The following is an 18,392-nucleotide window of genomic DNA, read 5'->3' as shown; positions in this document are numbered from 1 at the left end:
GCTGCTGTTTTTGCCTTCTGTTACAAAATGGCTTAAAGACATCATTCCCAAAGATATGCATACGTGTGGCACACTATATATTTTAGGCTTCTGTGTTGTTCCCTTCACAGTGAAGAGTAAATCAAATTTCTGGATCTAGACCTTCTAGTTTTCTTCTGATTTGTCTTGCAGCAAGGGAATTCCTGATGGTTGCATCTGGATGATTTTTCTAACTGCCAATTATACTTCTTTACATAATTATTAGCACACAAACTCTAACATTTAAATGCATGTCTTCACTTCTTGAAATATGAGTACATGCCTGTATTGTAACCATAAGATTCCATGGGATATTGACACATTTTAGCAGTGTTTTGGTAACCTTGGGGTAAGCTTGGCTAGGCATAAAATGGCTCTTATGTTGATAGCCTAGTAACCATCTATGAAAATCTGGATGTTCATCAGGATACTTAGTAAACAGTACAGAGATTGTGGATGTATTACTGACCTCTGTGAGATGTTTGACTGTTTTGAGAAGGAAGCGTGTCACATGATATGCACTTTCTATAACTAAGCCGTTAGCATACTTAAAGTTTACACCCACATGTACTTTGAAGTTGGACACCCACATGTACTACATTGTCCACTGTGGAGGGGGTAACACTGATTGCTTTGTAGTTTACAGAGACATACTTAAATTAATGCTGCTTGTCAAGTAATAGTTTGTTTATTTTGTCTGTAAAGGATATACCTCATTCTTTTCTGCCACTGTAGAGAGGATTAAATGTGGGTTGTTTTCCTCTAATCAGGTATAAAAGAAAACCAGAGACTACATTGAAAGTCATCCTGCAGTGCATAACTGAAGTTAGCTTTTTTAACTTTGCAGATCAGTCCTGCAGATGGGAAAATTCTCCATTTTGGTCATGTAAAGAACTGTGAGGTGGAGCAGGTGAAGGGGGTCACCTATTCACTGGAGAGCTTCCTTGGACCACTTTCCTGGAAAGATGACAGCCATCCAAGTCAAAGTAAGAAGTCTGATATTCACAAAATACTGTCTGTAAAATTATATTTTACTACGTGTGGCAGGTGTTTGAATAAAAAATACTTCAAGAATCCATAAAATTAATAGAAGTTAGCTGCAGGCAAACCGACACCCAGCCTGATGTCTTTAGCAGTAGGAAGGCCCCAAAGGAATTCAGCATATACTTTCAAGTCATGGCTATTAGAGGAAGTCTAGCTGTAAAAGAAACCATCTTCTTGGTTTTAATCTATTTTTTTAATAAGCAAAGAAGAGAACTTTATTAGAGCAATGCACCTCCAAGTGCCATTGTGTTACAGCAAGTCCAGTGTAAAACACTGAATAAACATGGTAATAATTAAACTTATGTTTGCCTTAGTAGTTAACTCTGCAGCTCGGTAATTATTATGAGCACTCCTGTGGAAAAACACACTTGATGTAATTTGACATTTTTTTAAGCAGCAGCACACTCCATTTAAAAAATAAAATTGCTCAGCAGCTTGAAAATTAACCGTATATAATGATCAAGCTTGGATCTCTCAAATGAAGGAAGACAAATGTCTATGACTTACTAATTTACTGAATGCATGGCTAAATTAATGTGCGTGCGCGTGTGTGTGTGTGTGCGTGTGTGTGTGCGTGTGTGTGTGTGTGTGTGTGCGTGCGTGTGTGTGCGTGTGTGATACATACATATGTTTCTATAGGAAAAGAAGAATCAAGTGCAGGACCCACTATACCTGCAGTTTTGCCTGTATGGTAGCGGAGTCAGTAGGAACAAACGAGTCATACTTTCAAAGAATTTTTTTTTAGAAAGAAGTTAGGAACCTTACTGGAAAATGGATAAAGCAGCCATCCACAGTGTGTGCAGTTATCCTCTGATTTACTATCCATTGGCATAACCAGATTAAAGTTTATATCTCAGCTGTGGTCAGGTAATACAGTGCCCTTGATAAAGCAGCCATCCACAGTGTATGCAGTTATCTTCTGATTATTCTCCATTGGCGTAACCAGCTTAAAGCTTATATCTCAGCTGTAGTCAACACATACAGTGCTGTTGATGAAGCAGCCATCCACAGTGTATGCAGTTATTCTCTGATTAGTATCCATTGGCTTAACCAGTTTAAAGCTTATATCTCCGCTATGGTCAGCTCATACAGTGTCCTTGATAAAGCAGCCATCCACAGTGTATGCAGTTATCCTTTGATTGCTAACCATTGGCATAACCAGGTGCAATGATGTGAGGTTGTATCATCTATGCCAGATAGAGTAGTGCAGTGCATGTGTAACATATGCCAGCATAGCTAGCTGGAGTTTTGTAAAGAATTATATGTCATTTCCATATCAAACTGATTTGTACAGATGCTGGTGTTGAAAATGTATTTCTGAAGTTACATGTGTTAAAAAAAATGTACCGACAGATGGTCCTGCTGGACATAAAAGAAATACACCTGCATGTCAGACTGTATTGTAACTATTGAAGTGAATATATTGTAACAGAGGATACAGGAAGAGAAGAGGTTAATCTCAGTCAAGCTAACTTTGAAAAATAATCTGAAATTAAATTACCTGGTTTAGGCCATAAAGATTGTATCTCACACTTCTGAATGCAGCCAGAGATGACATGTCTGTGAGTAGCCTGGCTTAGTAGCTCTGTAGAAAGTGTTAAACTTGTTTTACAGCTTCCAGATGCTGTAACGCATCTTAGCAAAGCTCTGTGTGTGTGTATTGTGACACGTGCAAGATTCTGGTTCAGCTTCTAGTCGGGGGGGGGGGTAGTGTGGGAACCAGAGTCAGATGACCAGATGTGATGTCATGCTATAGCCAGCACTGAAATTATTTTAGATATTAGTGAGATATGTGATAGTAGCACTCAGCAATCTGTTTTGGAACTGACAAGACCACTCGCCCACATAATCTTGCCTTGCTGTAGTAATTCACTTAACTAGGGAATGGTAATTGTTTAATCGGTCAGGAAAATATGGTGAGATTAGTTCATAGGATGATACTAGGCTTTTGGCCCGGAGGCCCTTATTAGCCAAGAATTTCACCCATGTTCCCTCAAACTCAGCACCTGTTTCCCCTGTCCAGCAGAGACACAGGTGGGATCCTAAGGGTGTATTTTCTGTTTCCTTCCAGTCGTCCAGGTTCCTTTTAAAGAGGGCTAGAGAGGTACTCTGCTTGACATGGAGAGGGAATCTATTGCACAGATGGGGGAGTCTTTGGGACACAAATCTACCTTGCCAACAAGTTCCATTAATGTCACAGACCCAGGATAAGGCCTTGCGTGCAGGTTGCATGAGTGGAGTTTGTCTTACGGATATACAGCAACTCCATCAAGGCTGGGTCTGAAATGGCCTTGTATGCCAGACACAGCTCACCTCTGAGCAGTCTGTATGAGACTGAGTAGAGGGACTGGACTTTTATAGGTTCATAGGTTGGTACTAGGCTATCGGCCATAGGGCCTATGCAAGCCTAGCCTTAACAATTCCCTGGATATTTCTTCCCACGATATTTACTTCTCTGGGCCCCTGTCTAGCAGGGCGACTGACATGATCCCCGGGGTGAAGTTCCCATCTCCCATCCAATCATCAAGGTTCCTTTTGAAGAGGGCCAATGAGGTGTTCTGCTTGATATGTATGGGCAGTCTACTCCATAGTATGGGGAGTCTCTAGGTCAGGAGCCTATCCCTCCAGCATGTTTTGTTCATTGTGATGACAAGGTTTAGATCCCTGGAGCGTGTGGCTCTGAGGGATTGGGATTTCTTTAAGTGGAGCATGTCCAACAGCTCAGGGTTTGACATGGCCTTGTATGTTAAGCAGAGATCACCTCTGAGTAGACGATGTGCCACAGAGTATAGCTGGAGGTTTTTTTAGACGGTCAGTATATGGCATCTGCTTTAGGCCTGTGATTCTTTTAGTGAGGTGGTACTTTGGCCTTTCCAGCTGTTGCAGATGTCTTGTGAGGTACATACCAAACGGGGCATTATACTCTGTAATGGGTCTAATGAGGAATGAGTACAGTGGGACAATGACCTCCTTTTTTCTGGATGAAAACCCCTTAGTGATGAGGTGTGCCACATAGGATTTCCTGACTGTTGTGGCAATGTGGTTATCGAAAGTGAGACCACTGTCCACCTGTGTCCCTAAGTCTCTCATCACACTTTCGATGTTTAGTGTCCTGCCACCTATGTGGTAATTCATGGGTACGTGTTTTTTTCCAAAGGAAAATGACATTTAGATAATCTGTATAGGATAGGTGTTTGAGACCCTGGATTTTGCTGGTCAGGAACCTCTGTGGTCTCTCCAACTGCTGCATGTGCTTGACAAGGTACATGCCAAATGGGGCATTGTACTCGATAATGGCTCTGATAAGGGAGAAGTACAGGGATGTTATGACCTCCTTGTTCCTGGATGAAATACCCTTAAATTATGAGGTGGGCCATGTAGAAAGCCTTCCATACAATGGAGGCAGCATGGTGGTCAGAAGTTAGGTTGCTATCAACCGAGGTGCCCAAGTCCCTCATGACAGATTGTGTGCTTAGTATGTAGCTATTAATGTGATACTTAGTGGGGATGACATTTCCCCTAAAGGGGATAATGATGCATTTCTTAGCATTCAGTTTGAGACCATGCTTCTGGCACCAGTCATTAGTTTGGGTAAGGTCCTCTTGGAGGATGTTCACATCACTAGGGGAATTTAAGACAGTACCCTGCTTGCAGTCATCTGCAAACTTAGTCAGCCACAGACCCTGCTTTTGGCTTGCACCTCAGAACAGTGTATCCCAAACAGTAGAGGCCCCAAGACCGATCCTTGGGGTACACCACTCATTACAGGTCTACTACTAGAGGTGGCTTCCCTTACTTTGACTGAATGGTTCTATCAGTGAGCCAGTTAACTACCCATCTGGTAACATACAGGTTGATGCCTAGCTGGGAGAGTTTACCTTTTATGCTGAGTGAGGAATAGTGTCAAAGGCTTTGGCTAGGAGAAGGTAGGCGGTGTGCACCATCTTCCCCTAGTCCATGGCTTTGGTGACTGTTTCAAAGAAGCTGACCAAGTTTAACAAGCAATCTCCCTTTCACAGCACCAAACTTTGTGGGGTCAAGCATTTGGAGGTTGCCAGTGTCCTCCTTTTTAAGTTCCACGATAATGTGTTCCATAGCCTTGCAGATGAGGCTAGTTAGGCTGCTGGGCCTATAACTGCCTGGGTTAGTTGACGCTCCACCTTTGTGTAGAGGGATGACAGTGGCTGCCCTCCATGGGATGAAGCCGGTGCTCAGGCTTTGGTTGAATAGGGTGTCTAATGGAGCTGAGAGCTCATGCCTGAGATCATGTAAGATACAGCCAGGGATGTTATCAGGTCCCATGGAGACTGCATTTTTTGCCTTTGAGAGGGCATTAAAGACCTGCTCTCTGGTGATGAGGGGGGAGGTGGTGGGGATGTCCTTGTTTACTGATGGGAGAGACGGGGGGGTGAAGTTTTCACTGAATCTGTCTAGCAGCAGGTTGGCTATATCTATGACATTTATGTATGTAGTGTTATTGACCAGCAGTTCAGAGCAGATTTGGGTGGTACCTTTGAGATTGCGGACCTATGTGAAGAAGGCCTTGTGATTGTCCTTGGTGGATGTGGCCAATTTGGACTCGAAGTTGGCCTTAGAGGATTTCACCAGTGACCTTATTTGCTTGTTTAGGCAAAGGAGAGATTGCTTCCAGCTCGGCATCTGCTCCTTCTTAGTCCTGGACAGCACTTTTTACATTTTATTATAGAGTTTGTTTATTGCTGCTTTCTACCAGCCAGGTTTACTCTTCCTTGAGGAAGATGATTTGGTCCTGTCAGGTATTGCTGAGTCCATACAACTATTGTAGGTGCTCTTATAGTTTTTTGGTGTAGGCTTAGACTTTAGTGCTAGTTCCAATTGAAGGGACGGTGGCTGTGAAGCTGCTTATACTTGCTCTGAGGAGATTGTAGTCATCTTTGGCAAAGTTTATCATTTGACCCCCACAAGGGTCAGTCAGGGGAGATGGTGACTTCAAAAGTGATTGCTGTATGGTTGGGTCTTACCAAGGAGGATGACACTGTAGGGCTGCTAGAGTGGCTACTCATGTTGGTTAGGACCAGGTCCAGGATATTTTCACCTCTCGTAGAGGTGTCTACCAGCTGATCTAATGCATTGGCATTGACGAAGTCGAGGAATCTCTGAGCGTTCGTGTTTGGGCTAGAATAGGTCTTCCACTCTATGGTTGGGTAGTTAGTCACCCAGGATCAGGGTAGAGGGTTGAATCTTGATGGATTCAAGTAAGTCCAGATAGGTGGAGTGGGCATCCTGAGTCATGGTTGGGGGTCTGTAGCTAGCTATGATTTGAATAGGTGTTTTGTCAACAGTTAATTGTACTTGGATGGTCTCCTGTGCGTCATACTGTTTCACTAGCCTGGAGGTGTGTATGTCTTTGATAAATATTGAAACTCCATCTCCTTTGGCTTTGTAGCCATCTGTTTGTGGTCTGGAAGTATGGTAGGATGAGTAACTTGGTAAGGCTGGGGTGCTTTCCACAGCTTTAAACCAGGTTTCAGGGACTGCACAAATGTCAGCATCCTCCAGGGGAAGGAAAGCTTGCAATGAGTGCAGTTTCATGCTAAGACTTCTAGCATTTAGCAGCATGACCTTTAAATTTCGTTTAGAAGAATTTTTAATGTTGGTAATTTTGTGCTCATGACTTTGCCTAAAAAAGGCACTATGGGAGAGGCAAGAGCCTTTGCCAGAAGCGTGAAGCCCAGGGGAGACAGATGAAGGCCATCTCTGGCAAAGCATCTTGGTCTGTCAGTCATGTCCTCCCAGGCTGTCAAGGTACTGGATCCCCTTGGAATGACACCAGAAACTAAGCCAGTTGTTAAAGTCAATCATTTTCTGTTTGTATTGAGGTGGTATTCTGGGTGATGGTAGGATGCTGCTTAAGGCTAGGGACATACCTGCCTGGGACACATACTCAGCGAGCTCAATCATGTCTCTCTGTATATAGTCCACAAAGGTAGGTCTCATGTCATTCACACCAACATGGACTATGACAGAGTCATAACAGTACCTGTTGTTAAGAGACTTAGGTGCATGTGTGATATGGCGGATTCTAGCACCTGGCAAGCAACTTACTGTGACTGTCTTCTTGTCTGTCATGGTGAGGGGCACATCTGTGTGTCCCATGATAGTCTCCTATGACTAGTATGTTGGGTTTGTTGCTGGGCCTTAGAAGCTGTGAGACACAGATGTGCATACTTTGTGTGATGGTTGGTGCTGTGGGTTGTGATGTGCGTGTGTGTTTTTGCTTCAGAGGTATCTTTTGTTTAGGTATATTTTTGTTGAGGACCCCCCCCCCATGTATAGGAGTGTGTTGTACAGATGTGGGGGGTGTTGGAGATTTGGTGTTCATAGTGTTTGTGCAGGTAGGTATTGTTTTTCTGTTTCTGTGTGAATCTATCCAGCTGTGTTATTTTTAGTATTTCCTGTGATTGAAACTCTGGTGTTTATTGTAAATAAATATTCAGTATTTTCATGTTCTTGTATTATTTATTAACTATATTTAAACTTTTCTTTGTAGCTGGTCTTTTTAGAGAATATTTTAACCTTTGAGAGTACTTATATTTATTTGGTGACACTGTGGCTGCTCCTGAAAGTCTTACAGTTTGGTCAGCATTACCATTGCCATTAGTATTAATTTCACTCAGTATAATTGGATACCCTGCTTACCAGCCTTAGAGTAGATGTCTGGTGGCAGTCGAACTACCTTATAGCCTGGGCATACCTGGTAAATCTGTGTGTGTGTGTGTATATGTGTTTGTCAGCTACTTGGAACAGTGATACAGAACACTGGTTCTGCAGAGAGAAAGGAGAAGTCTTGTTTGGGAACTAGAGAGAAAGTCCATCCCCAGGACTGGGTGTGCTCCCTGTATACTCTTTAGGGGAAATTGAGGTTGGTGCAGAGAGCTGCATCTGAAAGTACTGTGTGTGTCTTATTTTTTGTTCCAAGTGAACGTCACTGACTGGTATCAGTGGTGAGGAATGAGGTTCCTTGATTACTGGCCCAGAGGAGGGATGTCACAACAGGTTAAAGCTTATATATCAGCTGTTACAGTGCCCTTGATCCCCCTGTGACCAAACTTTTGTAGACCGCAGCACTTGACAGCTTCAACCTGCAGCCCCACCTTTTACTTTTGAGTTGTACATGTTTTATCTGCAAGTAAAATGAGGAAGCACATACAATGTGCAATGGCCTGTATTTTCTAAAGACAGTAGCCCCTGTTATAGCCAAGCCTGTAGCACATATTGTCAGTTCCATTTCCTTTGGCATTTCATGTCATACTTGGGTAATTTTAGTCCCCAAGGTTGCTTATCCAGCTGAGATACAAAACTTCTGTCCCATTTCTGGTGTTAGGCTTTTTACAAAAGTAGTCAAAGGAGTGGTCCATGAACCCCTTTTTATTAATGTTAATAAGTATTACCTGTTTGCACATTATCAACTTTGCTTCAGACTGGAATCTAGTATTTTGACATTCATCTACTCTACAGTGTAAATTGTTATTTTTGGCAAGACAGGGAATGGTTTCATTACTAAAGCAGTTCTTTTTTTTGGTGGGGGGGGGGGCGGATTAAGAGAGGCATTTGTGTAAGCACACCATTCCCTGCTGCTAACCAAGTTCTCTAAAGCTGGCTTTGGGAAAAGCCCTGTAGCTTGATTTGAGAGCTGCCTTATGGATATAATCTTTAGAGTAGTTAGGTTATTCTGTGTTCATTTTCCTTGGGAGTTCATGTTTGCTACTGTTCTTTTTTTTTTATAAATGGCATTTTTTTTTCATTTTACTGTATTACTTTCCACACTCTAAACTGAAAAGCAATACCTTGTCAGACAGCTCTCTGCCAACATTCTTAATTTGTAATGTATTTCTACATTTTTCATTTCCTTGTGAAATCTCAAGCATACAAGTATGCATTCTCTTTCCAGACACACTGGAACATCTTGTCTGCACTGGTGCCTTTAAGTTGGACACCTATTCATTATTCCTATTAAAACATAATGATTGAAGTAAAGTTTTCAGAATGAAACAGCATTGTAGCAGGTGAGCACTGTGATATTTCCCCTCAGCATCCCTCTGCAGTTGCACCTATCAGATTAATCATATTTAATTTGAATGTTACATAAATACATTATAGTTGATTGTAATTAACTGATATGTATTCCTTTTATATATTTCATTGTTTTGTATTTTGTTAGACAGATATTTTATGTTTACGGCTCTTTTAAATTGCTTAAGATGCACTGCATTGTATCTGCGTGAAGCTTCTGATTGGCTAATGAGATTTCAAAACTTCTGTATTCACTCTGTTGTATATATTGAAGAAGTCTTATGTTATGTACAGATGAAGGTGCTCAATCCTTAGTTTTATTCCTCCTTACTCTGTTGTCCTGCTCACTGAACTTTAGAGGCTGAACCAAAATTGAGTTATTGGTTGGTTGTGCAGAATTATTTTTGGTTAGTAAGTCGCATAGAGAACCAGGTATAGTTCACCTTGTTCAGAAGTTGCATTATTTTTAATGCTTATCTACAGATTGCTGGCAGCCATACAGAAACACACAGTTCAAGATGTTATAGAGTCATTTAAATTGCCCAGAAATACATCCATCCACTGTTCATATCCTTATATCCTAAATTCTTAACCTCATTATATAATGTACTTGAAACAGAATCCTCTTTCTCAGTATTACAATCACCCTTGTTTTACCCCTTTACTAAAACTGAGAAACAATGCACACTTCTTCGCCCACTTACTAAATTTGTAATGGGGACTGGTACTTTTTCCTCCCACAAACTTTGCTAAAGTAGTCACTCCTCACTTTTGATGCTGGAAGACCAGAAGGCTGTAGAGTCTATTCCCACACCAGGCATATGGATTAATTCTCCAGTAACTGCAGATGTCCTTCTATTCATATGCTGCTATATCCATAACATAAGGGAGTCTGCCTCTGGTCGACTCTCGTACGTCCAGCCATTTTACAAAAGGTAGCTGCGGCTGCAAGGGTGTGTGACATCCTGCGTCTCTCTCTGCAGACGTCTGCCATAAACCAAAGTCGGGTGCCAAATGGATGTCAGCACGCACCTACCTCAGAACTTTTCTGCCACCTGTGTGACTACCTTCTCCGGTCATCGCTCCTTTAGATAAGTGAATAAGTCTTATCCAACTTCAGATAAGTACCTCATTGGGGTTTTTGATTATCCTTTTGCTACTGATTTGAGGTTTCATGTCAGGTAGAAAGAGCAAATGTAGGTGTGGAAAGCAGATTCCACAAAAAGATTCTCATGAGCTCTGCCTGTTCTGTTTAGGCCAAGAACACAACCACACTACTTGTAGTATTTGTCAGTCCCCATATCCCTCTGAAGTCGCCTAGTAACATTAAATCTTTACTTGGAGAACCAGCGACTCAAATGTCTGACTAAAGCTATGGATCCGATGTCGGGTTCCTCAGATGAGCCGCCAGTCAAAAAGGCAAAAAAATTGTCACCTGAACCTACTGCTGCACCCTCTATACCAGCCATACCTCTCTAGGCTGGTGAAGGCCCGGAGTCTGAGCCGGAATCCTTGGATCTTCCTTTGCCAGGTACCCAGGAGAAGGCCATCAAAGAAACCACTGGCACTGCCTAGAGGGAATCACAGGCATCTGAATCAGTCGCCGGGGGGACCTAGGCTCATCATTTCCGAGGGCCCGTATGAGGTCTCAAATTGTAGTTAGAGAAGATGTTCCTTCAGATATTGTAGAGTGCCATCTGGTGTCCAGCCCTCCATCACATCTCTGATTCCTCGGCGTCGAGTCCCACAAAAAGAAGCAGCAGAAGACCCAAGCATCTTGCTCCTTCTCCGATGCCCGCTCCCTCCGACCAGCTACCTGACTGGCAGGCCTTTACTCAAAGTCTTCTAAACGCATTCCTTGCCTTATGCCAGGCCCTTGCTCTGGTCCAGGCCCCAACTACATCTACCCCTAAAGGTAAACTTGTTTCCGATGTCTCAAATGAGGAAGAAGATTCATCAAGAGATGAATCACTCACTTAAATTCCCCTAAAGTTCATGGTTCCCATGCTTCCCCTCTGGGGTACGCCTCGCCAGAGGAAGAGTCCAATGGCACAGATTCCCCAAGGGAAGACATTACCTTCAGGGAAACTGTTGTTCAGATGAAAGACTTTTTCAAGTGGGACAGCAGCCATGTCACCAAGACCCAAAAGAGGTATTATGACCTTTTACAAGTGGAGTCTCCTAACCTGTCTGCTGTACCTCCGGTACACCCTGCTTTCTTGGATGCTTTCATGACTGCTTCAAAAAAAAACAGATTCCCAACCCCCCCCCCCCCGCACCCAAATGTCCATGAGGATGCAGAATTCCTTTACAAAGCTCCTTCTGCAGACCCTTCCATCGTTACTCCCTCTTCCTACCCTCCTTCCCCTGATTCTCCCCAGGCCTTCTTGGTGTCCTTGTATATACACCCCAATTTACTTTCAGTTCTGTGCTTTGCTGTTTGGTCTTTGTACGGCCCCAAGAATGTTCACAAAGTACCTTGCACCAGTCATAGCCTTTGCCAGAATAAAGGGAATCCAACTGTTTCCCTATCTAGATGATATCCTGATACAGGCCCCACCAGTTCCAGTGGTCCTACAACACCTAGAATTCACTATTTCCCGCTTGAGAAATCTGGGGTTCATGGTAAATCTCAAAAAGTCATCCCAGATACCCTCACAGGATCATGTGTTCCTGGGGTGTAGGATCCTAACAGAAAAAATGATGGCCTATCTTCCCCCAGAAAAAAATTCTCTCTCACTTATTTCAAGGGGTTACTCCCTCTCCAAGCCCTGTCTGCCAGAGAGTTTCTCAGGCTCCTGGGATTCATGGCCTTCACCATCCCCATAGTACCCCTGGCAAAGCTTCTCATGAGGAAATTCCAGTGGTACTTGAGAACTGTCTGGAAACAACATCTGCACCCCCTGGAGTTCATGGTTCCCATGCTTCCATGCCTGTCCAGGGGATTGAATTGGTGGAGAGCCCAGATAAAGGCCAGCCCAGCCCTGCTCCTACAACCCCTGCTCCCCAGGCAGGACCTCTTCACAGATGCTTCAGATATAGGTTGGGGAGCAACCTTGGGAGAAAGGAGAGTGAGAAACTCATGGACCCTCACTCAACAGAAAGAACACATCAGTATCAAGGAAATGAGAGCCTTGATATTAGCCCTACAAATATTCGAGGATTGTCTCCTACCAGGTATGCTAAGGTGGTAAACAAACAATATCACTGTGCTGTGTCAATAAATGGGGTGAGGTCCTACCTCCTGTGTAGGTTGGCTCTGCAATCATGGGAAATCACCCTAGAGAGACAAGTCATCCACGCCATCTACATACCTTCAGCAGACAATGTGATGGCAGATACTTTAAGCAGGACCATGACTCAGTCTCACAAATGGATGCAAAACAGGGATGTATTCCTGGACCTGGTCCCTGGATGGGGTATTCCGGATGTGGATCTGTTTGCCTCCCCCATGAATCAACAGGTTCCAACCTTCTGCTCCAGGGTACCACACCCGAAGCATGGAGGGTGGATACTCTCTCATTCCCTTGGAAGGGGATGTATGCTTTTATGCATCCCCCCCTTCCCTCTCATACAAAAAGTTCTGCTAAAAATTCAGAAAGAACAACCGCAAATCTTGTTGGTGACTCCCTATTGGCCAAGCCAGCATTGGTTCCCCCTATTACGCCATCTAGCCAAGGGCAATCACCACAAGTTACCCCACTGGATGGGCCTGCTCACACAGGAGAAGGAAATGCTCTTACACCCCTAACTGTGTACTCTGAACCGTACACTGTGGGTGATAGGGCATTGATTCCCTTCAGACACCTATACACTGAGGATGTGCTTCAGGTTCTGCTGGAGGGCAGAAATCCAGCTACCAGGAAATCATATCTTAAGTGGAAGAGATTTTCTGTCTGGTGTCAAAAACACAATTTACAACTACTAGCAGTAGAACCTCCAGTGGTCTTATCCTACTGTGTGAATTGATGGTCTGGATTGTCTTATTCTTCAGTCAAGACCCACCTATCTGCCATCTCAACATGCCTGCCACTCACCCCACCTCTGGCTTCTAGGTTAGAAGTCAAACTGTTTTTGAAACAAATCCAGTATTAAATTTACTTGGTTCCTTATGCTCCACACTTTGCAAATTCAGTGTATTAGAACATTGTGTATTTTCTATGTAATTATCCAAGATATTATCCACACTATAGCTCCCTGCCTTTTGATTCAAAATAGGCAAAAAATACCTAGGGGTATTTTTCACCATCGATGTAAGAGACTTATACACAGTTATAACCACACAAACTAGGGCTTGAGTGGTTCTGTGACTATTTTGTGGAGAAGAAAATAGCTCAGAATAAAGTTGATGTTTATGAAAAACTGATAGAGACTGCTATATAATAATTTTATTCTATTCAAGAACAAATTTTACCTACAATTGGAAGGAGTGTCGGGTTCAGCATGTGGGGGTCTATACGCAAATGTGCTAATGCTCCAATGGGAAAAGAGATTTTTAATAAATTCGCCTTACTTTTCATTTTGCAAATGCTACGTGCAGTTTTTAGACTGTTTTTATTTTTTTGGACAGGTCCTTCTGAAATACTTCCTGAGTTTTTAGATTATGTGAACAACTCGACAAGTTTCTTAAGATTTACCCACTCTATTGGCCTTGATGAAATTTCATATTTGGATATTAGACTGATGAAAGACCGGGAACAGAAAATATTCAAATCAGAAAATGTTAGGAAGTCTACGTTCTCAGTTATTTGCACTATGATAGTTCACACCCTTACAAACAAAAAAGAGCTGTGGTTAAAGGACAGTTTGTAAGGGCTGCACATATGGTTACCTTCTTTAACAGTTTTTTAGATGAATGTTGACAAGCTGAAAGACATGTTTATTTGTAGGGGGTATCCATTCAGTCTTGTAAATGAGGTTATGCTGGAAGTAATCAACAAGCGTGAAAGAGGGTATTTTTTGCCTATTTTGAATCAAAAGGCGGAGCACTGTAGTGCGGATAACATCTGGGATAATTATTTAGAAAATACACAATGTTCTAATGCACTGAATTTGCAAAGTGTGGAGCATAAGGAACCAAGTAAATTTAATACTGCATTTGTTACTACATTCAACAGCTCAAGAAGGAACATGGCTGATATACTGGCCAAAAATTGGTTGGTTACTGTAAACAACAAGGACATAAGGGAACTGGTCGGTGAAAAACCTTGTTTAGTGTATAGAAATGACAAATGCCTAAAATCTATTTTAGAGACTAGAACAAAGGGACATGAAAGCGGGAAGTTGATTAAGTGTGGTAGTTGCAATTATTGTCCATATATACAAGGATGTAATTTTAACATTAACAATATAAAAGTGAGTTTGAATCAGAAATGTTCATGTAACACTGAGAGAGTGGTATATTGTACATTCTGCTGTTTTTATGTAGGCAAGACGGAAAGGAAATTTAGGAACCACATTTATGAACATCTCAGGGATCTAAAAAACAAAAATGCAAAGAATGCATTGGCGAAACATTGTATGGAACATGCTGACCGTGGTTTTAAATTTATTATCATTGAGGCACTTGCCCCAGACAAAGAGGCGGTCCATGGACATTCATTTTTGAAAAACGTGAGGCTTTATGGCAACTGAGAACTAGTGCCACACAAATGGCCAGGCTTAAATGATGCATTCTCATTGTCCTATTTTCTAAAACTTAAGGCATTAGAAAGATTAATTTATTTGTGTGCTTTACATGAGATTATGCTAATACTGCTTCCACATTTATTCTATTGTATTTATTATATATATATATATATATATATATATATATATATATATATATATATTTATATTTATTTATACTAGTTTTATTATTATATATAGTTTTTTACATAGTTTATAGTAATTCACAGATTTCTGAAGGTTTTATGCTGTATTATGAACTACAACTAATATACCACACAGTGGCCAGGCTTGAATAATGCATTCTCATTGTCCTGTTTTCTAAAACTTAACGCGTTAGAAAGATGAATTTTATTTATTGTGTGCTTTACATGAGATTATGCTAATACTGTTTCCACATTTATCATATTGTATTTATTATATATATATATATATATATATATATATATATATATATATATATTTATACTTTTTGTTACTAGTTTTATTATATACAGGTTTTTACATTGTTTTTAGTAATTCACAGATTTGTGAAGGTTTTATGCTTTACTGTGAACTGAGTGCGCTGATGGGCATGTTTTAACATTAATTAGGGGTGTTGGTTTAGTTGCATAATCTGTTATTTAGTATTTAGAGTTGTTTCATCTTTATTTCTTTGTCTGAAGAAGTCTCTGAATCAGCAGAGACGAAAGCGCTAATCTGATTGTGTGTATTCTGCTTAATAAAAGTTTTCATTGTACTACAGCGGCTTGTGGAAAAAGAACGGATTTTTTTACATCATTGTGATCCCCAGCTCTGCTTGTGCTCACTTTTCTTGCTATTTTTGTGACTTATTCGTTGTTTTGGATCAGTCTTGGTTAATGACTAGCACTTCTATGGTATTACATTGGGTTGAAATAGCTAGGCTTAAAATTACCCCTGGGTCGATAACCTAGTAATCCCCTATGATCCTGTGTTCATCCAAATTGTAGTTCTTTTAAAGGTACCCAAAACACCTTTTTAAGTGCAGAGTGAAGTTCAAAAAGAGAGTTTGACATAATCTAGAGGTGTTTAAATGACAACAGGCTAATAATTACTGCTAACAAAGCATCTGCTACTCTCTTCCATACCCACTAGAGACCTGATGCCACAAAATTCTAAATTAATGAACCTCTGAGGAATTGTTCAAATCATGTGCAGTACATGTGCAGTTCCATCTAATTTCTATTCCATAGTGACATAACAGTTGATAAATTTCTGAAAAAGTTAGTTTAGCTATTAACATAGGAACTCCCATACTCCAGATGTCAGAAAAGCCATTGGAATTGACATGCTTTTTCCCCAAAGTGAAATGTTTCCTTCCATTAACATAACACAGTCTCTACCAAAACTGCCACTTTACATCAGGTCATGCTAAGTAAAATCTGTTTATCTTGCTTGTCTGATGCTAGAATGCTTCATCATGAATCTGTGTGTAAAGCAGACTGTATAACAGCAAATCCGTAAGTCAAGTATTAATTTTGTACACCTTGAATGGCTGTCTCACATCTGGCAGGTGCACTGCCAACAGCCTCCCACTACTGTTAAAAGCACATGATCAAAAGGCCTTTTCCTTAGAGACCTGCTTTTTCTTCCAGGCTTCAAGAGAAAAGGTATTCAGTACCACCTTGTTTAAATAGTTTGCCTCTGACTTGAGGAGAAAAAATAGAACGTTGAGTTTAATCTTAAGACATCTAAGGTTACACTTAAAGTATCAGTTTTGCAGGGATCCAGAGTAATTGCTTAATTGTGGTTCTTCATAGTGAATTAGCTTCATTATCTCTTCTTCATTATGCATAATACTTTAAAGATTACTGGCCAGATTCAGTAAAGCCTACACGGTCTGTTTCCACAGTGTGTTTGTATAATAGCTCAGTTTTTTGGATACAGTAAGCGGCTCTACATGGTGTGTAGAGCCTCGCACAGCTGCACAAACAAGGTAACACTGTGGCATGCAAATTACAGCATAAGCAGCTGAATAGTATGCTAATCAACCAATCTAAGATGGGGGAGCTATTCAACAAACTGTAAAGCAACTGTGTAGACTCAGTGCTGGTCTTCTTTGTGAATTCCAACACCTTTTGGAATACAGCCTTGGAAATAAGTACACCGAAAAAATGTTAGGAACTGCTGTTGCTTTAATTTATGTGTATGTGCAACAGGCTGAAGTCTGCACTGCTGCTGCTAATAGACCAAGGCCAAGAAGAAGAGTTTTCAGACCCTGGGTAACTTACCACAGTCTGCGTGATGTGGAAATTGTAGAGCGCTACAGGGTGGGTAGAGACACACTGCAGGAACTCTGCAAACTCTGTTGTCCTTGACTCAGAGCCAGAGCAAACTGAGGAGAACTCATCTCATTGGAGACAAAGGTAAGTGTAGCACTTAGAATATTAGCACTTAGAATCTTAGCTACAGATACCTTTCAGAGACCAATAGGCTACATGCTGGGGGTGACACAGGTATCAGCATCCAGGATCCTGCATCATTTCTTGAATGCTATGCTCCAGCATGCTAGTGACCACATATATTTTTCCTGTACTCCTGAGGATAGTGCAAGAAATATAATATCCAGGAGTTCTGCTGTGTAGCACACTACCCTGAAGTACTGAGTTCCATAGATTGGACATGTAGAATTAAAGCACCACCCTGGGAACAGGGAAGGCTCTACATTAATAGAAAGGGGTTTCACTCTATTAACTGCCAAGTCATGTGTAATTCTAAGGGAATCATCTTGAATGTGTGTGCTGGCAACCCTGGCAGTTACCATGACTCACATTTCTGGCACACCTCCCAACTTAGCAGATGTTCATTGGGGGATATCCCACAGGGTCATTTATTGGCGGATGCAGGTTATGTAATCTGAACCGTGGCTGCTGATACCCATCAGAAATGCACACACACCCACTGAAGAATGCCATAATCCACATGCTCAAACCAGCAATATCATACAGCATGTGTTTGGGCTGCTGAAGTCGCTGTTCCAGTGCCTAGATGCATCTGGGAGAGCTCTGCAGTACAATCCACGGATATGTACTAAAATTTTCACAGTATCTGCCATCCTGTACAACATCGTCCTGAGAAAATGGCTTCAGCAGGATCAACAAGAGAAAGGGGCACACAACCCACCACCAATGACAAGGACACCACAGCCACAAGCAGATGAGGAGTCAAAAGGCAGAACTTGTAGCTGCTGTGGGTGTAGGCAGACATAGGCATGCTCAATAGGCCTTCATATTGGCTAAGAGACAACACATAGCACAGTCACTCACTACCATCCTCCTACGCACATACATGTAGTAACATTGATGCCAGGCAATTCCCATAACCTTTATCTACCCATGTATTGGCTGTGTAGTGCTTGCATCAAACAGAATCAGCCTTGAACTAAAACTGTTGTAACTGCTAGATTTACAAGGTAAGTGTTGAATAATATGAATGGCTGGCATATCCTTGCATGTTGTTACTTGGTAGTGTAAACAAGTAAAAGGTGAGAGACTTTTACATTAATGACCTTAACGTGACAGCAGAGACTTATTTGACTTGTATGTGTCCATTATTAAGTAGTAGGCCTCAAGCATCAAAGATTCACACAG

General features: G+C 41.6%; 1 protein-coding gene across 2 annotated transcripts in view; it reads left to right on the top strand.

The window, feature by feature from the left end:
- The window catches only part of PISD (phosphatidylserine decarboxylase), a 318,298-nt gene that overhangs the window by 217,142 nt on the left and 82,764 nt on the right, over positions 1–18,392 (top strand). For both annotated transcript variants that reach the window (XM_044068852.1, XM_044068853.1), the window contains exon 4: positions 866–1,004. In XM_044068852.1, coding sequence (XP_043924787.1) covers positions 866–1,004 — 139 coding nt within the window. The remainder of the gene's footprint in view (positions 1–865; positions 1,005–18,392) is intronic.

Source organism: Protopterus annectens, chromosome 4.part0 (genome assembly GCF_019279795.1).
Source record: "Protopterus annectens isolate FY-2018-M chromosome 4.part0, PAN1.0, whole genome shotgun sequence".
Classification (NCBI taxonomy): domain Eukaryota; kingdom Metazoa; phylum Chordata; order Ceratodontiformes; family Protopteridae; genus Protopterus; species Protopterus annectens.
Note: the sequence above shows the minus strand (reverse complement) of the source record. Positions and strands in the feature narration are given on the sequence as shown.